Below are 23507 nucleotides of genomic sequence, written 5' to 3'. Positions count from 1 at the left end.
GGGTTTGATCCCTAGACCTGCATGGTCCCCTGAGCACTGCCAGAAGTGACCCCAATCACAGAGCTGGAAATAGTCCCTGACTCTGCAGGGCATGGCCCAAAATGGAGGGGGAAAAATACACAAAGAAAAAAAACGTCACTCTGAAAAGAGTTTGAAATGAATATTCTAGTAGCAGCCAGTTGCCCTCAGAAATAGCTGCAACTAGAGACTTGTAGCTCAAAAAGAAACAAGGAGTTCACGGCAGCATGCATTGGCTGCAAGGCCTGTCCAGGAAATATTAAGGGTTAAAGCACTTCATGTAGAACATTCACATTGAGTCAATGAATCTCAACGGTGTCATAACAACAGCATTATCTCACTAAAAGGTTGCCCAGACATTCTAGGGATACTAGAAGAAACATCAAACTAGGAATTTTTGGTGATGTAAAGGCAAATTGCACAAAGCAGACAGGAATGGTGGGCCATGACCCATGCCCACAGACCACAAGCTTAAATCTCAGCCCTGATGACACTAAACAAGCAAATGAAAAACACATTAACAACTTCACAGAGGGAAAAAATGCACCTTTTTGTTTTGTTTTGTTTTCCTTTTATACAAACACAGTTCCATCCTACTGCATTCTAGAGACAGACACAATTTTGGGGGGACACCATCTTGCCTTCAGTATCCTGAAGGCATCACCAGGACAAGAACACTGGCTGGCTTACTTGGGCCTGGACGTACAAAGACACAGATCTGAGTTAGCCCTGCAGGAACCATGAAACCAAACACAAGGGAGGGTCAAGTGTCACAAGCAGGCAATGGGCCACACTCTTAGGCACAGTCTAGGTCCATGTAGAATTTCCCATCACAGGGGCACTATACTGTCTTCTAGCCTGAGCTAGAAAGTGCCTATGTTAGTGTCTATGGAGATCCATGTGTCTCCAGAGTGAACAAGAACTGCTGCCCTGAGTTCTGGCTTTCCTGGGTTCTCTTCCTGAACAGGCATCTCCATGATCTCCAGAGTGGAGACCTTGAAGAGATGTTGCAAAGTCAATTCTGGTTAGTGTTCCATGGAGCAGGCCCTATCTCAACATGGATCTCTACTGTCTTTCGCCAAGAGATGATCATGATTAACATTTGGAACTCCACCAAAGAACAAAATACTCATTGGGAATGGTGCCAGTTGAAGGAAGAGGAAAAGAAGGAGAGATGACATGAGGAGAGATATTCCTGTGGTTGTCTTCCCAGCTTCACCTCTCTGGCATGGCAGGAATGTTCTAAAAGGAGTGCCTGGCCTTGTGCAGGTAGGAGAGTGTCTGTCCCAAGTATGAGGTCACTTGGCTTCTTGCTTCTCCTGTAGCAGTGGAATGATGGACTCCCAGGCCATGAGGCACTGAAACGACACCACACACACAAAACACACACAGAATCAGTCTCGGGTTTCCAATTTCAGGGTTAGCATATGAATTTTACTTTGATTCACCCCTTTGTGTTATCGAGTTCACTACTGGGAGAGAGGAAGCAACTGGCATATACTGTGACTGGGTCACTCCCACCTCCACAAAAGAAAGCAATAACTTCACATAGCTTAGTCTACTAGGCCCCAGGTCCCAGGCTGGAAATGGTCTCTTAGGAAGAGACTATCCACTTCAAAGGGCAACACCAGGCTGCAAGTCATGGTGGAGGCCCTCGGTATTCAGCCAGGATGGATGTTCAAGGCCAGACATGTGTGTATAGTGGATGGGGGCAGATTCAGGTGTCAGTTATATTAGGGCAGGTCATAGTAGGACAGAGAATAGGTAGGGAGAAAATAATTTCATTGTTTCCTCTAGACACTTCTGGATCCTCTGACAGTGAAAATGTACACACAAACCATATACTGTTGAAAAGTTTTTATATGCCAGTGCTGCTATGTATTTTTACATCCATAGCACTAGTTCTCATATAAGTTTTAGGAAGTAGTTTTTTTTTTGGGGGGGGGGCACAGCTAGTGGTGCTTGGGTTACTACTGGCTATGCACTCAGAAATCACTCCTGGCTCGGGGGACCATATGGGATGACAGGGATCAAACCCGGGTCTATCCTGGGTTGGTTGCATGCAAGGCAAATGCACTACCACTGTACTATAGCTCTGACCCATGATTTTTTTTATCTTAAAGCAAATGTGCCCATTTATGGTTGGGGAGAAATAAGACCCAGAGCAGGTAATACAGATATCCAAGGTATCCAACTAGAAAGAAGCAGAACTGGTCCTGGTCTTGAAAGCCAGGTCTTGGGAAGGCTGCAATTCATCAATTTAGAGGAAAGATGAACACAATGGAAAAAGATCAGTCCCATACAGTGGAGCAGGCAGAGGGAAGGGCAGGAGATAGATGGAAGAAGTACCATTTGCTCTAGGAACACAGGGATGAACTGGTGCTTCTTGGAGTAGGCTCACACCCATTTGGCAGATGAAGAAACAGGACCACACTAGGCACAGTGAGTGGAAGAATGAGGCTGGGCCTTTACAAAGACAAACTTTCCTGCCACTTTTTCACAGACAAGGCTGCACTGAGAACAAATGGCCCTCAAGGTCAATACTGACAGACTACAGAATGGGGAAACTTTAGGTACTGGAGATTTCACATGAGCCGGAAGCAACCCTGGTTCAGGTTCACCAGCTCAGGAGGACTCTTAAACACTTCTGAGCTTCTACTTCTTCAGCTTCAAACTGACTTGGTTGTTTTTGTTTGTTTTTTGTTTGTTTTATTGGGGGGGGGGGGTTACACCTGGTAGTGATCAGAGTCTACTCAAGACTCTGGAAATCTCAGGGGATCATATAGGGTGCCAGGAATTGAACCTGAGTCAGCTTAGCAAAGGCAAACACCCTACCTATTTTGCTACTGTTCTGGCCCTTCAGATTTACATCGAGAATCATGAGACTGGAGAGACAGTACAGAGTGCAGGATACTTGTCTAGCATGTGACCAATCTCAGTACCACAGAGTACCTGCAAACACCATCAGGAATGATCCTTGAGCACGGAGTCAGGAGTCATCCCTAAGCACTGCAGAGTGTGACCCAAATCCTTTCTCCCTCAAGATTGAAAAAAAACTCCACTTGCCTGGGTGGTGGGAAAGGTTTGATGAGCTGCCCCGTCCCAAGCACCCTGACCCAAGCCTGCTCAGTCCCACTGGGGGGCCCCCATAAAAATGGTTTTGAGGAGAGGTAGATACCCTTTCCTTCCCTCTATGAAATAATCCTTCCTGAATGATTGCTTCCTGAACTCTCCAAGTAAAGACACCCACAAGCTCCTCCAAAGGTGGCAAGTATCAGCAGAGCCTCTAACTGGGTGGTTTCTTTGAGCTTGAAAGTCGATGTGTTGCTAGAATTGGGTAGTGTGTAGCCAGGTCGTCCACATTGATTTGATTAAATGGTTCTGGAACATTATTTATAAGTTACACTTGTGAGGAATATCAGTAAGAACTGGCAGAAATGATCTAGAGTTGAATATTCTAGTAGTTAACTTTGAAGTGTGTCTGCTTGTGTCTGAGAAGAGAGAAAGAGAGAAGAGCATAAACTAAAGTACACAGAATAAAGGGATTCTGAAAAGAAGCTGTTTTTTAATAGTTTTCCTTTGTAGTCCCACATTTATTTTAGGAGTTGAAAAATACTCCTTCTGGAGCAGGGAAGGTGGCGCTAGAGGTAAGGTGTCTGCCTTGCAAGCGCTAGCGTAGGACGGACCGCGGTTTGATCCCCTGGCGTCCCATATGGTCCCCCCAAGCCAGAGGCGATTTCTGAGTGCATAGCCAGGAGTAACCCCTGAGCATCAAACGGGTGTGGCCCAAAAACCAAAAAAAAAAAAAGAAAAGAAAAGAAAAATATTCCTTCCATCTGAGGATATGGTTCAGTAGCGTAGTACATGCCTCTGGCACCACAAAATAAGTAAATAATAAAAACACAACTTTAAAACAAAAACAAAAAAACAGGGCAGGGGAAGTAACTCAGTGATAGAGCAGCTACTACACTATGATGCCCTGGACTAAGTCTCCAGCACCACTCTAAACAAAACTTTGAACTTTGATATGCATTTCACCAGATGACCGGAAGGATCTAGGCCACACTCCGCATGAAGAACCCCTGTATGTAGATACTTAGGATGGCTTCAGGGAGCCCCTCACCTGTAGCCATGCTGATTCAAAGAAGTTTCTAGGGGAATTTCTGCTTCCACTTACTCTGGTGCCAGTGAAACCTGGGGGTTTGGTGTGGGAGACAGGACTTTCACCTTCAAACTTGGCACAGCCTTGAACACTTTCAAGAAAGCACATGCAGGAACTGCCAAGAAAGACTATCCATGGGAGATACAAGAAGTGGAGAGCCACAAAAGATAGTCAGAAGGCCTCCTACCCAGCCTGGCAGGCAGGCTCATTACCTTCTCGTAATACTGGATGTTCTTGTCTGCCATTCCCATGAGCAGCTGTCGGAAGTCTTGCCTCTTGTTGTTCTGCCACCGTTCCATATCCGCTTTCAGGTCAGCATTGAAACACTCCATCCGGTCCTGAAGTTTCTCAACATCTGTGGGCACCTGGAAGGGAGAGGCGGAAAACGGCGGCTTTGTACACCTGACTGTATTTCTGGTTTCCTGGTCCTCTCCTCCCATGGTTTCAAAAGGCCAAGGGATCACATTCAAAACCATAAACATGGTACCTCCTCTGTAGGTATTTAGTTGCAGGAAAGGCCTTGGATTGAGGGCACTAGGGGATTCAGGAATAAGCAAGGCTGACCTTGATCTTCAGACCCATCACAGCATAGCAGAGGACCATAGGGGGAAAGAGCCCAAGAAGAAGAAAGCCTGCATATCAGCGTCATAGTATACCCAAGGTTCCTATTTTCAGCTCACATGAAAATATTGTGCAATTTTTCAAAGAGCTATATTTTATACTGCATTATATTCTTCTCTGTCACAAGTTCAAACTAAATAAAAAGTTTCTCATATCAATGAGCTATTTCACTCCTTGATATCTGATAAGGTTTAGTTCTCATATCAGAGAACTGTGATATTAAAATTATTGGCTGACTAAGCCCCGCTTTACACATCTGCTGAAACCTGGTCCATGCACCCCATCCCCTTCTCACAGAGCAGGTAATCAAGGTTCAAGTTGGAACACTGGAAAAATGAAATAGAAATTGTATGTGCATGTCAGAGAGTGTGGAAGACAAAGAAGAAAGATGGAGCTTGTTTCCACATTGTCCTTCACAGATGTTTAGAAAACTTTTGTGGTAGGGAGATGATTTCACCTGATTTTTATAATTTTGACTTTTTTAAGTGTCTTTCATCCTAGATGGTTATGGGGATGGGGTCCCCCAAAGCTCAAAGTTGATTTTTCTGCCAACTTCAATGCTCCTCAGTGATGCTAATGACAATCAGGGGATCAACATGTCCAAAGCTGAGTCAAAGCTTCAACTGCAAAATGTAGCAAGATGGCCTCTCTCCTGCTGTGTGCACCAGAGTCTGAGTTCCCATGTTTCTGAGTCAGTCAGTGTCTCTAGAGTAGCATCCCCTCTCTGCATACACAGTCCAGTTCTTTTTTTCTCTGCCTGGCCCCCTCTCCTGTTAACATCTAGGGCACTGTGCCATGGTCCTTTTGTTGCCCTGTGTTCATCACAAAAGGACCAAAGCAAAGCTCTAAAATGAGAGACTCAGAGGAGTTCTCTCACCCATTAAGATTCCCACCCTGTCCCAGGTATGGGAACCCTGGCTAATCCACCATACTTCATGATCAAAGCCAAAGTCGAGTTAAACATCTGGATTTATAACTGTCTGAACTCCCCTTTGGAAAAACATCTCACAGTTGCCTCCCTGAAAAGCCCCCAAGAAACACAGCAGAGATGACTCTCAAATCACCCTTAGTCTATTGGGAGAGAGAGCTATGTGCCTAGAAGGAATAGTGAAAGTTTTGGGTGCTAGGTCTTCCTGAGCTATTTAGAAAGCAGGCTTAGGAGCTGAAGTATAAGACCCATGTGGATACAAGCTCAGCCTCCTTCGAGGAAAATCAAGGCTGATTCTTGAACATGTTCACACTGGCACTGAAATTTGGGCTAATAAAGCCACAGTTGGGTGTGAGCCACTGGTGATAATATGCTGGCATCAACATGTTTTAGATGGGAAGTGGCACGTGTAATGATGGGAGAGAAGACACTTCAGAGGGACAGTCCAAAGCCGGGGAGATGACTCATGGGACTAGAACTAGCATGCATGCTTTGACTGCAGGAGGCCAAGGCTCCAGCCCTGGTACCACTAAGCCCCACTGAGAGTGACCACCAAGTAGAGAATAGTCCCTGAGTATCACTGGGTATGGCCCCAAGATAAAAACAAACAAAAATCAGAGAGACAGTCCATGCAAGTTAGAGAGGTTAGCACCTCGGCATGGCACAGCACCATGGGGGGGTTGGGGGAAAAGAGCGAATGAGAGAGAGAGAGAGAGAGAGAGAGAGAGAGAGAGAGAGAGAGAGAGAGAGAGAGAGAGAGAGAGAGAGAGAAACACCAACTGGCAAGATGAAATGAGGACAGGACAGCAGATAACAAGGACCCTAGACTCTAACTCAAAGGCAGGTATATCAACATCCATTTAACTAAGGTCCATGTTAGAACATCCCTGGCTTCCCTGAACCACCTAGACCAGTGATGGCTAACCTTTTTGAGCCCGAATGCCCAAACTGCCGCATAATGCCCAGTCCTCCTAATGGCCAGTCCAGCCCTGTTGCCGGGTGAGCTGCAAAGCAGACACCGGCACACTTGCCTCCCACCGCGCTGCCTATCTTAATTGCGGACCTTCCCGCGTGCCAGCTGCAAGGCCTTCGCGTGTCACAGCTGGCACACATGCCATAGGTTCGCCATCGAGGACCTAGACTGTTCTCAAGTCATACCTCCAGAGTTGGAGTATAGCATCTGCTCCTGCAGGGTTGTGACCACAAACCTCTCTGTGCTTCAGATTCTTTCCCTGGACCCTACCATGGACCTTATGAGATTGTGTGGATAGGATGAGATACCATGCACCCAGTACTTGGTATACAGACAGCACTTGAAACAGGGATACAGTCTTATCACTACCAATGCTCCATTCATATGTTTTTCCCCCCCAGGATTATTTGCAAGATGCTTCATATCAAGGATATTTCATTAAAAGCCAGGAAGATGGGCCGGAAAGATAGCATGGAGGTAAGGCGTTTGCCTTTCATGCAGAAGGTCATTGGTTCGAATCCAGGCGTCCCATATGGTCCCCCATGCCTGCCAGGAGCAATTTCTGAGCATGGAGCCAGGAGTAACCCCTGAGCACTGCCGGGTGTGACCCAAAAACCACACACACACACACACACACACACACACACACACACACACATGCCAGAAAGATGACTCAAGGGACAGTGTATGTCCTATGCAGGTGCAGGTTTGGGTTCTATGATCCCTGGCACTACACAGTCACCCCAAGCTCCACTGGAAGTGATCCTTAACCTCTGGAAGTAATCTTTAAGCACCCTTTGCTTAAGTAATCTTTAAGCATCTTTTGCTGAAGTAGCCAAAACTATAAATCAAAGAATGTTTTACTGATCTTTATCCCATGTCTTATAAAAAATGTTTCTTTTTTTTCCCAAACAATTATATTAAACCTGCCCTTTCAAACTCACGCCACCCTTCCCCCATGCCACCCCACCCCAAGATTTCACCAGAAATCAGAGATGAGTCAACTTGGAACTATACTGGCATGAGATCACTGTCAGCAACCTAGAACTAGGGATATGGCAGTTGCCCCAGAAAGGAGAGCACAGGTAAAAACAATCCCTCTTCCACAGAGAGCCCTGGAGACAATCCCACAGCAACTGACAATCAACAGCACTTTAAAATGAAACACAGGTGGTCAGAGCGGTGGTGCCGCAGTAGGGTGTTTGCCTTGCACACGGCTAACTGCAGTTTGATTCCCTGGCATCCTATATGGTCCCCCAAGTCAGGAGCGATTTCTGAGTGCATAACCAGGAGTAAACCCTGGTGTGTGGCCCAAAAATCCAAAAAAAAAAAAAATCAGACTTCAGCAGGCATCTTTTAAAAGCCCCTAAAATTATAATCCCCATCACAAAAGACTCAGGAAGTGCCTGTAAAAACCACAAATGATGGGGCCAGACAGATAGCACAGTGAATAGGGTATTTGCCTTGCATGTGACTGACCCAGGTTCTAAGTCTAGCATTCCATATGGTTCCCCAAGCACTGCCAGGAGTGATTCCTGAGCAGACTCAGGAGAAACCCTTGAGGATTGCTGAGTATTATCCCAAAATAAAAGAACCCCCCAAAGAAAGCCAACAAATGAGCTACTACATCACAACCCTCTGTTCAGCTAAGATCAAAAGCCAGAAAGGAACGTGATGTTGAGACTACGAACAGAGTGAACCCTGACACGAATGGGAATTAAACATCCAACTGCAGACTGCAAAGTTGAGATTCCTCAAACCACTAAGAATTGCTAATAGAACTGGAAAATTAGTCCTTAGAACTCAGTTTATTGAGGGGAGGAGGGGTCTTTGGGATCTTAGTGGAGGAAAGTGTGTGTTCTGTTGGCAGGTGTGGTGCTGGAATGTTATAAGCACTGAAACCAGCATCAACAATATTGTAAGCCTCAGGACCTCAGTGAAGATAAAAAAATATTAATAGACAAAAAGCAGAATTGCAGTATGGCTCTGCACTTCCACTTTTGAAAGAGGGAGCCCAAATAAATGCTCTACACTGTCCGTGGCAGCTTTATGGACCTTAGATGAATGTGGAGGCAACCCCAGTATCTGTGCACAGATGATGGATAAAACAAAACAAGGTCCAGACCACAATGGGTTGCTCAGTCTTAAAAGAGCAAGAGAGTCAGACACAGAGTGAAACAATCCAAATGGGCCTCAGGGGCACTGTGTCATGTGAAATAAGTCCGCCACAGAGACATAAGGTGCCCAGAGAAGTCTAAGTCACCAAAAGCAGAAGGGCAGGGATTGCTGGTTGGGCAGGCCAAATGCAGAACTGTTTGCTAAGTAAATGAGTTTCCATTCTGCAAGATCTCATGTTTTCCAGAGATATTTTGCATAATCATACAATTTACTGGAGCATTACCGAACTGTACGTGTGAAAGGGGTTAAGTTGGCAAGTGTTTTTGTTTTGAGGCCACACTCATTGTGTTTATGGGTTACTATTGGCTTTATGCTTAAAAATTATTCTTATGAGTGCTTGGGGGACCATATGGGATGCTAGGGGTAGAATTCAGGTCAGCCATATGCACGGCAAGCGCTCTACCCACTTGACTATCATTCTAATGATAGGTGGCAAGTTTTATGCTATGGGCCTTTCACAATCATTTTAAAAAAATATTTATTTTATTTTTTGTTTTTTGGGGGCTCACACCCAGTAGCGCTCATGGCTCTACGCTCAGGAATCGCTCCGGGCAGGCTTGGAGGACCATATGGGATGCCGGGTTTCGAACCACCATCCTTCTGCATGCAAGGCAAACACTCTACCTCCATGCTATCTCTCCAGCCCCCCAAAATCCTTTTTTTAAATGGAGGTGGATAAACAAGAGAGTAAGGAGGATTGAAGTCTTTGGTGCTCTGAGTCTTTAGGGTGAGTGAAGAATTCAGCACAGGTCACAATAAAAGCCAGAAGTTAACACCAGGAATAAAACCAGAGATGTCCTGGGAAGAAAAGGACTAGAAGGCGGGTAAGGGTGGATTCCTAAAATGAAAACAACTAAGAGAACATAAGGCCAATTGTCAGGAGTGAGCAGCTACTGATGTCGCCCAGTTTAATAGCAGTAGATGCTCATGTTCCTCCTACTCTTTGGGCTTTTCTATCCTTTCAGTGTTTATGAAAGAGAACGTTGTCCACTCCCAGCACCTAGCACTTACTCCTTATCTCCCACCCCCAGCACCCCTTATCTCCCACACCCAGAATTCAGCACTCTTCCTTATCACTACACCACAGACCTTTGACTGAGGGATTGTTCACATTATCTTGTATCTTAAGGGTGTTGGGATGGCAAGAGTCAATATTGAAGGATGGGTGTTTTTTTATCATAAGGCACCAAGAAGTGAAAAAATCAACCCAAATAAACCTCAAAAGACAAAAGGACTTTTGTCTTTTATAGAGGAGGTGTCTGCAATTTTAACTGATTATTTTCCATCTCTCAGGAGAATTTCAATCGTACAGTATGATTTGTTGGAGTGAAGGAGGGAAGGTTAACACTGGCTAAGATAACACTGGTGCATGCTGGGTGATAATGTAAACTTGTTCAGCATTCATTTCACAATGTACTGTTGTGCTCTTTGCATTACCAGGTCATCTTGAGCCCTGCGATACAAACTTTTACCTCAGTTTTCTTCTCAGCACTACACTGGAGACTCTATATTCACAACTTGTATGATGCTAATCAGTTAAGATTTCCAAGGATGAGGCAAGGAATTAGTGATTCCAAGACTTAGGGGGAGAAGGGGCTCATAGTTGCTATGGGACAGGTGCCAGAAACTGTGGCAGACCAAATCAAGAGGATGGTCTTCTTGGCTGCCCACTGAGAGAATGGTGAAGCTGGTGTCATGAAAGTTATGACACATATCCCCAGCCCTGAAACTTCCCTGGGACACCACCAGGCTGGGTACCTTCGGCTTCAAGCCACCATCTCTGTTTGTGCCAGGGAGGGAGAGTGGCACAGAAATCTTTTCATTTTCTAGGGGAGGTATGCATGAAAAAGTGGGGAAGACTTAGAAAACAGGGTGACACCATAAAATGGAGAAGAAGCTACTGAAACTCAATTGCCACAGTGAGTCATTGTCCCTTGGGTGGGGGTGGGGGTCTCCTGGATAAAATAACTGACATTTCAGAAAATGACCAAGAAGTGAAAAATGGGCACCCTGGAGGCCAGAGCGTTTGCACAGCAGTAGGGCATTTGCCTTGCACTCAGCTGACTCAGGACGGACCCATTTCGATCTCCAGCATCCCCAAGCTTGCCAGGAGTGATTTCTGAGTGCAAAGCTAGGAGTAACCTCTGAGCACCTCCAGTGTGGCTCAACCCCCCTACAAAAAAGACCCTCCAAAAATCAAAACCAATAAATGGGCACCCTGAAAATGTAGGAGTCAAGAGCTCACCTGCAGGTGGAACAAAGGGAGCCAAAAGCCAGAGACCAAACTTACAACAAAGTCCCTATCTCTCTCCAACTTGCACCTGTAATGCAGGTCAAGTCAGAACTTGTTCCTTCAATGGGACAAAGACTGCTGGCAGCCCACACAATGAGGACTAAAGGCCACACCCTCAGAATCAGGCTCATCAGTCTGGTTCACTTTGTACCACTTGTTTGCTGGGGCCATGAAAGATGCCAACCCATAGAGGAGGGAAGAAGGGAAGAACTCACCACCACTAACCTGAGCTAATATGTGAAATCTGGCATGGTATATGCCCTGTTTTTCACTTTATAAGACACATCTGACCATAAGATGCACATAGGTTTTAGAGGAGGAAAACAAGAAAAAAGAATATTTGAAAGCAAATGGTGTACTAAAATGTTAAAAAAACTATAACAGAACAATATTTCAACTATGTTAAGTGAACAGCAGTCAACGTGACATTAATAATCATCATGACTGTCAACAAATGGAGAGAGTTTAAGTTTCAAGTACTCTAGAACTCTTCTAGTTTTCAGCTCCAGGTGGTATTCGCTACCTAAAAGGCACAGGCAGTGTGCCTTATGGTACAAAAATATGGTAGGTTAGAAACCAGTCCTTGTGAACCAAGTGGTGGCCACTAATGTACTCACAAGATAATCTTCCTCCCTTCATGGAATTTCCCTAGAGAAGTAGGGGTAAGGGAAGGGGTAGGATACTGAGAGTGAAGTGGTAAGACACAGTTCCAGACTATAAAAGGAATCATGATAAAGCAGCATAGAAGCCCACCCCATCTAGAGGGCATAGCTTGTAACCCTGAAAACTCAATCAGTACTAACCCCTTATTGGATCTCTCTGAGAAGGACTTAAGTGGAAATACTCAGGGTGTTCAATGAGCCACAAGAGATGCCATTCCTGATTTCGGGTTTCTCCTCTGTGAAACACAGCAGGGGGAGGCGATTACCAACTTCAATGAGGCCAGAGAAATGACAGTGCCATGACAGATGTGACCTTGACCCATCTGCCTGCTTTCTAGACCCCGCTAAAAGAAGCCATGGTAGAGGGAACTGACAGATATCAGAGTGTCTGTCCTTGCTTCTCACTGTGTCTGGAGATGACAAAACACATGCAGTTTAATTCTCGAAGTCTGTAGGTGCCACCTCATTCTTCCTTTTTTCTTTTGGGTCACACCTCAAAGCTTGGAACCTACTCCATATTCTGTGCTCAGAGCTCCCCCCTGGTGGTGTTCAGAAGACCACAAGGTCTTTCACACCAAGCCTGTGCTCAGCCCTCTAATACTCATTTTCGTTTTGTTTTTCCAGATGCCATCTGAAGCTTTCTCCCTTAGGACCTTGCTTTATAGAGCACCTTCCCTGTTCCCAAATGCTACAGTGTAAAGAGAGATTTTTTTTTTATTGTAAGAATTTATTCAAGAGACAAAATTGATTAACATAATGAGGTAAACTAACATAACATAATATAGTGACGAGATTTTTTTTTTTTAATTTGGAAGTAGGGAAGTCTCTCCCAAGCAATGCTCAGGGAACCAAGAAGCCATTCCCCTGAGCACTGGGTGTGGGGGGAGAAGAAACAGCTCCAGCCCTCCCTCCCTGCCTCCAGCCCCCTCACCTTGGGCTGTTCTTCCTTGCGAAGAGCAACAGCTTCCAGTTTGGCTTCATATTCTGCTTGCACCTGATCCCTCTTCTTCAACACATTCTGTGGGAGGCCGAAAAGAGACGCATGTTGTAAAATGGAGAGCTTCCTCCCCTACCTCAACTGCCCCTCTCCAAAAATAAAAAAAATTCAGGGTATACCTGGGCCCAGCCATAAGCTCCTGGGCCATCCCAGCTGCGGCATGACCCAGGATCATTAACCCCAGAGAAAGTAGGGAACATGGACAAGAACTCTCTCAAGCTACTAGCAGCAGAAGGTGAGCAGAATTCAGAGAAAAAGCTCATCCATGGCGATGCCACTGTGGCAGGGGAGTATCTTCCTGCCTTTGCCCTGTGCAGAGAACTCAGGTTCTGCTACATCTGGAGGTGTTGAGGCAGAACCTTCTAGAACACTTAGGAAGAGAGTCCCTGGTTGTTACATGCAGCCTACTGACCAGATGAGCACCAAGCCTTTGCTCACCCATGCATGGGTCACCTCTCTGTCCTCAGCTCTGGGCCCTTCATAGAAAGAGCAAAGACACATCTCCCACCGAGAGGGGTTCAGGATGGAGTCAGACAGGGCTGCACATGCAAGCATGTGTACCTGTGGAAAGGGTGACAGACAAGGCCAGAGACCTGGAACTGTGCTGCTCTCATCTCCCCATCCACTTCTCTGACCCTGTTTGTAGCTTCCTGACCTTCTTCTAACTCTTCTTTTCTTTTTTTCTTTTTTTGTGAGGTCCTATATCTTTACTTATATGTTTCTAAATCATAAACTATATAAACATATTCAGAGAATGTTAAAAGCACCATTACACTTAATTTGGTTGAATCTAAGCAATCTTTTTCAGGTAATAAGTATAATTATGCCTCTTAATTGCATCATTTTTAAACAGGCTTTCTCATCAATAATCAAATTAATTACAATTAGGTAAGAACTATATTACAGGCATGAAACTAGTTCTTTTACATTTGTTACCTTATATGATCCCTTAGCAGACTATAGTAGACTATTTCTTTTTTTTCCCCCCCTTTGGATTTTTGGGCCACGCCTGCCAGTGCTCAGGGGTTACTTCTGGCTCTGCACAAAGAAATCACTCCTGATGAGGGGACCATATGGGATGCCGAGGATCAAACCCAGGTCCGTACTAGGTCGGCTGCGTGCAAGGCAAATGCCCTACCGCTGTGCTACCACTCTAGCCCCTGTTAGTTTCATTTATAAGTGATGAGATAGGTAAACAAGACCAAGGAATTTGTTTTAAGCTGTTCAGAAATTAAATACTCAGTTCAGATTTTAATATAGGATAGAAATCTCAGATTTACTAAATTACTGTCTTTATGACAGTACTTTTTTTTTATTTTTATTTTGATCATAATGGCTTACATATCTTTCACAGTAGTATTTTAGGTACATATTAACATTGAATCAAGGGAATACCCATCACCAAATTTGTCTTCCCCCATCCCAGTTCCCTTTCTGCAACCCATATACATCACCATCCCCCCACCCCGGGCTGCTAGAGTAGGTGGTCCCCTCTTTGTCTAGCTTACTATTAGTGATCATATATCTGTTTGGTCCTGGTACCCTCCCTTGTTTCCCCCTCTATTTGAGAGGCGGAGCTAGATAGTTAGAGTTATGTGGTTTTGTTTGAAGGAAAGAAAAGCAATAGATTGGGGTACAAAATAAGAAGAAAAAAAGAAGTCAATATGCTGAAAATGGGCAGAGTCCTTCTAGAGGCTTTCAACCTTAGTTTGAGAGAGGATGGGAAAAAGGTAATTAAAACACCACAACAATACAGAAAGAAATATCAAATTAAATATCCAGTGAGCACTACAGCAATAAAGACAAGCACCACACAATAGTCTCGGTTCTGAAATCAAATCATGCCAGAGTGCAAAAAAGAAAGAGAAAGATAAGATAAAATAAAGTAAAATAAAATAATATTGGAGACATCAACTTCAATCTCTATACCAAGATAAAGATGTCAAAAAAAGATCGATCAATCGATAAATAAATATGTGGAAAAATGATTGTTTTGTGCTTTTTTTTTTTTTCTTTTCTTTTTCCCCCTGCATAGGCACAGTAATGATTGGGGATATTATAGAGGGAATTCCCTTGGCCTGGGAGATACAGGGTTTCTCCACCCCTGAAGTATACTGTGATGGGATTAACTATATACTCCTTGCATGATCATTTACTCTCCCCTCAGTGTTTTCGTGGTGTATGGAAGACTTCTGCTTCATCTTGGATGGTAAAATCAGACCTCTGTATCTAGAGATCTTGGTGTATGTCAGTACTTTTAATCCATAATTTAATTATGAATTAAATATACATGGTATAGTGTGCTCAGTGTTTAAGCACTTTTTACCATCTTGATTTCTTCCAACTTTTCTGTTGTGCCTTTTCTTTTTCTTTCCCCTTTCATTGTTTTCATTTCCAGGAGCATTTTGTTCTCTAGATTCAAGAAACCCAACAAGGCCCTGTTTGATTGCTCATCCTGCTAAACTGTTCTTCTCCATCAATGCTACGTCACTAACTGCTAGTTTGCTTTTCTTATGCCCTTGATAATGACCAATCAAACCTCACCTTAGGTACATTGAGGACCCGTTTGCCCACTCATTCCAAGAAAGTATCCTTGAAACCCAGCCTCCAAGCTCTCTGTCCCTTGGGGACCTATGGGTAGTTCTCTATTGCAACTTTGTTGGGTTCTTTTATTGTATAGACTTCCCCCAAACTAAGCATCTTCAAGTCTCTTCTGTGGACCTGCTCAGATTATTCAGAAAACATTTTTTTTTTTTAAGCACAAATCTGGATGTGCTCAGGGCTTACTACTGGCCCTGAGCTCAGGCATCACTCTTGGATGTGCTTGGGGGACCATATGTAGTGCCAGGAACTGAACCAAGGCCAACCATGGGCAAGGTAATTGCCTCAACTCCTGTGCCATCTCACCAGCCTTTAGAAGGGCTCTTTTAATGCACTCATGAAAGATACAAGGCTCAGAGCCTCACAGGGAAGATGACTAATTTCAACATTCAGTAATTTTTTTTTATTTAAACATCCTCTTTTTAGGATTTAAGTCTCTCCCTCAACCACCTCCATTAATCTCTTGGTCCAAATCATCTCTTTTATCTCTCAAGAGAACAGATCTCTAGTTCTGCCCCCAGAGGAAAAGAAACAGTGGCCCTTCAGAAAGGCACAGAAGAAGAGTCAATAGTCTAGATTCTTTTTTCCTGTATTTGGGCCACGCCTGGTGGTGCTCAGAGCTTACTGGCAACTGTGCTCAGGGATCAACCCTGGTGAGGCGTGGGGGTCCACATGCAGTGCTAAGGATTGAATGTGGGTCTCAGGCAAGTGCCTTAACTCCTATATGGTCTTTTTGACCCCATATCTTGCATCTATTTTTTTTCTATTTTTGTTTTGGTGCCACACTCGGGAATGTACTCTTGGCTCTGTGCTCAGGAATCACTCCTGGCAAGCTCAAAGGACCACATACATGCTAGGAATTAAATCTGGGTTTGCTGCATGTAAAGCAAGCACCCTACCCCCCTATACTGTGGCTCCAGCCCCCCACACTCCTCACCCTATCCCTATCATCTCCTGTTTTCTACTGAGATGCTGATGAATCTTTCTTTTCAGTTCCAACTCAAGTTCTATCTCCAAAGTACTTGGTGATACTAACTCTTGAATTCTCTGAAGGATTTTATGGTACAAATTAAGTGAGTTTTGGTTTTCCTATAGTCAGGTTTTATCGTTGCTGTTGTTTGGTTTTGGAGTCACACTCAGCAGTGCTCAGGGTTACTCCTGGCTCTGCATTCAGAAATCACTCCTGGCTCTGCAGACTCATGGGACCATATGGGATGTCGGGGATTGAACTTGGGTTCATCCTGTATCAGCTGCATGCTAGGCAAATGCCCTACTGCTGTGCTATCAACTCCAGCCCTAAAGTCAGTTTTAATGTTATATTTGCTCACTTTCATTTTCAGCTAAGTTCGTTCCTTGTTTCTCAATTTGTTTTCCTGTCCCCAAATTGTATAGCAGTTGTTTCCTTTCCCGTTTTTGTTTTTATGAAATTATACCTTAAATTTTTTTTTTTTTAGCAGGAATCTGAGTTTAAATTTCGAGCTTGTGGGACTAGAGAGATCGTACTTATACGTAGGGTAATTACCTTGCACATGGCCAATACAGATTTGATCCCCACCAATCCATATAATCTCCCAAGATGACAGGAATGATTCCTGAGTACAGAGCCCAAAGTAACCCCTGAGTATTGCTGGGTATGACCAAAACAATGACAATAATAATAAATAAAATGTGATACTTTTCTCATTTGAAAAACATTTGAGAGTATCATGTACATTTCTATATACAGCTTCTTTGTGTTTTCAATAAACTGGACCTCAATCTGTGATCACTTTTATTTAGAAAGGTAGAATTCTCCCTAGCCAAGTGAATCTTCCAGAAAAATCTTACTGGTTTTTGAAAGGCATCAAAAAGGCCTCACTTAGGATGTTATTTGTTTGACCTGTTAGCGCCACCTCATGGCTGTTGAGACAAAAGGAACAAGTTGAAGCAGCCATTTGACTAATCAACAATGAAAATAGCTAAAGGGAGGGTAGGAAAGAGGTGACTCAAAGGGCTTCAACACATGCTTTGCAGATGGAAGCTTCAGATCTGATCCCTAGAATTGAATGGTCTTCTAAGTACCAGAGACCCAGAGCACAGTATAGTGAGTCAGGAGTAATCCCTACGCACCACTAATCCAAAATGATGTTCAAAGAGTCTCAACTAAAAGACACAATTTGCCTTTAAACTCAAACATCTGCATCCACATATTGCACTGCTTATCACAATTATTCCAGTTGTTCCTTCTAAAAATATTCCTCCTGGGTTTCACCAATCCCCTACTACTGTGTTTTAAATTTTGTTTTCTACCACATTGCCTATTCCTTCTCAGGGTGCTTACTTTTTCCTTCTTCCAATTATCTCTTAAAATAGGGACTGAAGTGGGGCTGGAGATACAGTATAGCAGGTAGGAAGCTTGGACGGTCCAGGTTCAATTCCTGGGACCCCATATAGTTCCTAATCCCTACCAGGAGTGATCCCTAGTACAGAATGAAGAGCAGGCCCTGAGTACTGCCAAGTGTAACCCCAAAACTGAAGGGGGAAAAAGGCACTGGAAAGATAGCACAGTAAGACACTGGCCCCCCACACAGTTGAACTCCAGCATCACATATAGTCCCCAACATTGCGTATGGTCCCCTGAGCACAGCCAGGGGATGCTCCTGAGCACAGAGTCAAGAATAGCCCCTAAAGACCAGCCAGGTATGGCTCCTGAACCAAAAGTAAATAAATGCACCCAAATCCAACAATGAGTAATAGTTAAAATGTTTGTAAATATTTAAATTTGCCACATTATAAATATGATTGAATCTAGTTTGCTGGATGCTTCTTCAGAACCAAGCCAGGTGGGAGAGGCCCTCACCTTCTAGAGTGACACTTCTGCAGTTTGTGGAAGGCCCTATCAAGGTACGGCCAGGGCTCTCACTGCTCTGTCTTTGTCTTTCCCTAACTTGGGGAGGGGGGGCAATTTACGCCTGTATCATCTCCAGGAGGTGAAATCCTGTGTAAAGCCTTTTGCCCCTGTCACTGCACAGAAGTCTCAGGTGTGCCTGAGTCCTATTAACCTGACAGTGATTTGGTGACCCTAACCTTTGGGCACTGCCCAACTCTTCCCCCCTATCATTGGCTGTCACCCCAACACAGGCTATCTTCATTGTTTACCACATGCCCTTCCAGGAGGCCTAACAACCATATGGCTTACTCTGTGCTTTCTGTCCATCCCCCACAGGAATAGAACAACTGGGCCCTGCTGCTAGATCCAAACTATTCTCTTCTTGGGTTCCTTTTCACATCACCTCATCTGTCCCACTTGCTTGGCAAAAATACAATGACATTTATTTTACAATTCTACCTTAGAACCAGAAAGACAGTACAGTGGGTAGAGTGCTTTCCTTGCATGCGGCAATCCAGTTTCAATTTCCAGCATCCCATATGGTCCCCCAAGTACAGCCAGGGGTAATTCCTGCGTCCAGAGCCAAGAGTAACCCTTGAGCATCACTGAGTGTGCTCTTGCCTTCCCTCCTTCCATTTACAACTTTAGACATGCTTTGGGTTGGTTCTTTTTGTTCACTGGTCATTTTATTTTGTTTGTTTGCAAATCAGACCTGGCAAAATAAGGGTCTACTCCTGGTTCATTACATAGGATAGAAACTGGGGCCCCTCCCTACCAAGCATTCACATTCTCAGCCCTCTGAGCCATCTCTTTGGGCCCTCGCCTGTGCTTTTAAACTCAAGTCCTTCCTCTTTGAAAGAATTTCTTGTTTTTGTTTTTGTTTTGTTTTTCATATTTTTCTTCCATTCTCTACTCTCTTGATTTTCTATTCTCCCCATCAGAAATACTCATGCTGAACTTTGGAGATGAACCAATGAACCTTCTATGTTGCTTGACATCCTAGTACATTTGCAGCATCCTTGTATTTTTGTACTATTTCTCAAGATATGATTATTTCTTTCACTTTCTATGATATTTCCCTCCTCATCTTTGACATCACTCTACAATTTTATTCCAACAATCATATTTCTTCTTCTCTTTTTAAAACTTGTATAGTATGCTTTTTCTATTTCCAGAATAGAAATATTCTAAAATATTCTGGAATATTCTGGAATAGTTTGTTTTCTTTTACTATTTTTTAAAAATATTTTCATTGAGAGGCTGGAGCAATAGCACAGTGGTAGGGCGTTTGCCTTGCACGTGGCTGACCCAGGATGGACCTTGGTTCGATCCCCCAGTGTCCCATAAAGTCCCCCAAGCCAGGAGCGATTTCTGAGTACACAGCCAGGAGTATCCCCTGAGCATCACTGGATATGGCCCCAAAACCAACACACACACACACACACACACACACACACACACATTGAGATACCATGGTTTACAATCCATATTTTATTTTCTAAAATTGCTGACTGACCAATGATTCTTTTGCCAACTTCCATTTGCACTTCAATACTCTGGAACCTTTCAGAAAACTGTTAAGAATTTCTTCCAAACCATTTTGTCTTATTTCTAACTCGTACTCTGTTCTTCATGTATTCCATTGCTATGTCCTTTGGGCCAGTCCCCCATGTTTGATTCTATTCTCTTTAGTGAATAGCCTGTAGCCCCTAGGGAAGGATAATGAGCCATTGAGTTCTGATTGTGCCTTAACCAGAGAGGTCGCCCATGAGCAGAGAGGCAGCATACTTACTTTCATGGAGTCAGAGTAGAGGATGTACTCCCTGAGCACAGGCAGAATGTCCTCTGCCATGTCATCCGTCAGCTCTTCCAAAGCTGTTGAGCAGTTGCCAATGCAAGCAGACACACCCTCTAGGGGTTCAGCCAGCTCCCCTTCCAGGGCACTCCATGTGGAGTACACAGGCCCATATTCTCTCAGCTCTACAAGGTACTCTAAGGAGAGAAGCAACACATGAGAAGGTGGCTGGGACTGCATGGGAGAGCACCACCACAAGGAGAAAACAATAATATCAGTGCCATTGTAAAAAGCTTAAGAATAAAAGCAGGGTATAAGATTGGAATAATAGAAAAGTAAATAAAATGCATGAGACTAATAACATTAAATGTGTTTCCTACCCATACTCTCCTATATATATTGGGGATAAACCCAGTAATACTCAGTGGTCATTCCTGACTCTCCACTCAGGAATTACTCCTGGTGGTGCTTGCAGGGGAAAGAGCATATGGAATGCCAGGGATGAAACCCAGGTTGGTTGTATATAAGATAAGTGCCTGGCCTGCTGTACTACTGTTAGCTCCGAACTCGAGATCTGACCCACAAGGGTATCTATGAGACAAATCAGTAATGCAAGTGCAGGGGAGTTTATTACCAGCTTGCTGGAGCCACACCTCTCCCAGCTGGCAATAACCCAGATGGAACTTGCAAGCTCTTTTTATAGAGTTGCTGGGGTTTCAAGCTGGGGGTAAAACTATAGATTCTTAGTTCATGTTGTGTCAGCCAAGTTTAAACTGGTTGGCTGAAGTAGTGAGGAGGGGATCAGGCGTGCAACCAGGAGCCAGCGACCTTGGCGTGCAGTAACATAAAGTTTATCACCCACAGGCCCCCATGTGTTGCTAGTTTATCTAACTGTCCTGGTGCCCTTGAGTTCCTGGAATTGGCTGTTCCAGGCCTAGTTCCTTCTGATACATATATAAAGCCTGTCATGGCTGCAGTTATGTCTATAGCAAAGCTATGTTACAGAAGTGAAACTGTTAATTCCAAACCAAATTTAGTTCTAAACCTTTATTCTAACACTATCTCTCTAGCCTCTCTCCTGTTTTTATTTTTTTATGTCAATAGGTATTTTTTGTTTGTTTACATGTTGCAAGCTTTTGGCTGTTGAGTTATTTGTTTATTGTTGTTGTTCGTTTTCAATTGTGTTCGTCTGAGGTAATCCTGTGTATGTTTCTGAAGAATAGTTTGATCCTTCTTCAAATGAAGGTTGCCACTGCAGACCCAAAGTCCCAATACCCTCTGCCTCGTCCACTGAGACTCCTCCACTGTGCCCTACCCCTTCTGGGAGGAAGTGATAAGATCTAATTCCACCAAACATTCTCAGAAACAACCACTACCCACCCAGACAGGAAAGCCAAAAGCAGTATTTCTGTTGGTTTGTTTTGGGGGCCACACCCAGTGGTTCTCAGGGCTTACTCTTGGCTCTGTGTTCAGGAAATCAAATGGGGTGTTGGGGATCAAACCTGGATTGCACGTGGGTGCAAAGCAAGCACATTACCCACTGAACTATTGATCCAGCCCAGGAAGTAGCATTTTAATGAGCGATGGGCGTAGTTTGACACAGACTGAATACAATTTTCTCACTACCTTTCCCCACTATGGCCTCTCTCAACTTTGCGTCCTTCCTGTAGCTCTCTCCCTGCCAACCCTTGTCCTACCTGCTGGCACCCGAGTATTGAGCAGTCCTATTTACTTAATTTTTCTCTGGTGTCCCCCTTGGAGTATCCTGGGGACCCACCAAAGGCTATGTGACCCCTGGTTGAGAAATTCTGATTTAAGGAATGATTTTGAGTAAGGGGTGAATGGTGAGAAGGAAATGAAAAAAACAATGCAAATTTCAAAAACATTTTAATACTGGGCCGAGGTGATAGCACAGTGAGTAGGGTATTTGTAACCGACCCAGGTTTAATCCCTAGCATCCCATATGGTTCTAGAGTTGTCATGAGTGATTTCAGAGTGCATAGCCAGGAGTAACCCCTGAGCGCCACTGGGTGTGACCCAAAAACCAGCAATAAAATAAAACATTTTGATACTAATGTGCTCTTGCATAGGTAAAATTCCTCACTCAATATCTTGGCTCATTGTAATTTAATACTCCAGATTCTCTAGCCCCCTACTGTTATCTTTAGCCCCCAGAGGGCCTGCAGGGAGGGGGAAATTAAGGCATGGGAGTCAACTTGACTAAAGATGTGAAGGACCTATACAAAGAAAACTAGAAAACTCTGTTCCAAGAAATAAGAGAGGACACGTGGAAATGGAAACACATACCCTGCTCATGGATTGGCAGGATTAACATAATTAAAATGGCAATACTCCCCAAAGCATTGTACATATTTAAAGCTCACCTGTGTCTGTTTTGTTTGGGGGCTACACCCTGAGGTACTCAGTGCTTACTCCTGGCTCTCTGCTTAGGGGACCATAAGCTGTGTCAGGGACTGAACCCAGGCTGGCTATATAAAAGGCTTTACCCACTGTACTATCTCTCTGGCCCTCACCTATCTCTTCTTTGATGATACGCTGGGCGATGCGGTCAATGGTTCCCAGTTTGAGCGCAAATGTATCCAGGTATTCGCCGATGGCTGCAAACTCCAGGGGCCGACACCTCAGTTTGTAGCCACTGGTGACATGCCTGACGGACTCGCCAACACGAGTCAGCAATGCCATCCCTTGCTTCTTGTAGGCATTCAGGTCCTAGAGGTGACAGGAAGGAAGACATGCTCAGTGGGCTCCACCAGCACTGTGACTAAAGCAGGAATGTGAGGTTAGGGGCTCCTGAAGGACCTGGGCTCAGAGAACAAGTACTGAGCTCGAGGGCCTTACCAACCCACACTCACCCACCCAGGTTGTACCTCCCTGCCCCATGCCCACCTCTTGTAAGTTTCTTCCCATAGAGCTGGGCTTCATCGTTCCAAAGCAGGTTTCCAGCATCACCATTTCAAACTTGACTCCAGGGCAAGACATGGAGCTTTTGGTAAATATAATACCTGACTGCCTTCCCAATCAACCTTTCTCTCTCCCTCTCCCCTCTCCCATTCTCTCTCTCCTTCCTCCCCACCCACCTCCAACAGCACAGTATTTGCCTTGCATGTAGCTGACCAGGGTTCAAGTCCCAGTATCCCATGTGGTTCCCCTAACACTGCCAGGAGTAATTTTTGAGTGTGGAGCCAAGAGTAACCCATGACTGTTGCTGAATTTGCCCCCCTCCATCCCAAAACACAAAAAGCCTTAAACTGTCTTTCAAGCAAATTGTCAGTGCTGAGATTCTGGCATTCATTGACTAATCTTTCAAAGTCACATCAAGAAAGCAGAGAGGCTGGGTGGGGACCAGGAAACAAGTGACAGGAAATGAGGATGGGAAATGCACTCACACC

At 44.4% G+C, this 23507-nt stretch overlaps 1 protein-coding gene across 1 annotated transcript in view; it reads right to left on the bottom strand.

Moving 5' to 3' along the window:
- Nucleotides 1-551: 551 nt before the first annotated feature.
- Nucleotides 552-23507, bottom strand: part of SNX30 (sorting nexin family member 30) — a 119214-nt gene continuing 96258 nt past the window's right edge. The window contains exons 5-9 of the mRNA XM_049784661.1: nucleotides 22632-22827; nucleotides 20095-20294; nucleotides 12767-12853; nucleotides 4393-4545; nucleotides 552-1376 (exon numbers count right to left, since the gene is read on the bottom strand). Coding sequence (XP_049640618.1) covers nucleotides 1317-1376; nucleotides 4393-4545; nucleotides 12767-12853; nucleotides 20095-20294; nucleotides 22632-22827 — 696 coding nt within the window. The 3' untranslated portion in view covers nucleotides 552-1316. The remainder of the gene's footprint in view (nucleotides 1377-4392; nucleotides 4546-12766; nucleotides 12854-20094; nucleotides 20295-22631; nucleotides 22828-23507) is intronic.

The sequence above is a fragment of the Suncus etruscus genome, chromosome 1 (genome assembly GCF_024139225.1).
Source record: "Suncus etruscus isolate mSunEtr1 chromosome 1, mSunEtr1.pri.cur, whole genome shotgun sequence".
Taxonomy (NCBI): Eukaryota; Metazoa; Chordata; class Mammalia; order Eulipotyphla; family Soricidae; genus Suncus; species Suncus etruscus.
This window is presented reverse-complemented; position numbering and strand designations above follow the sequence as displayed.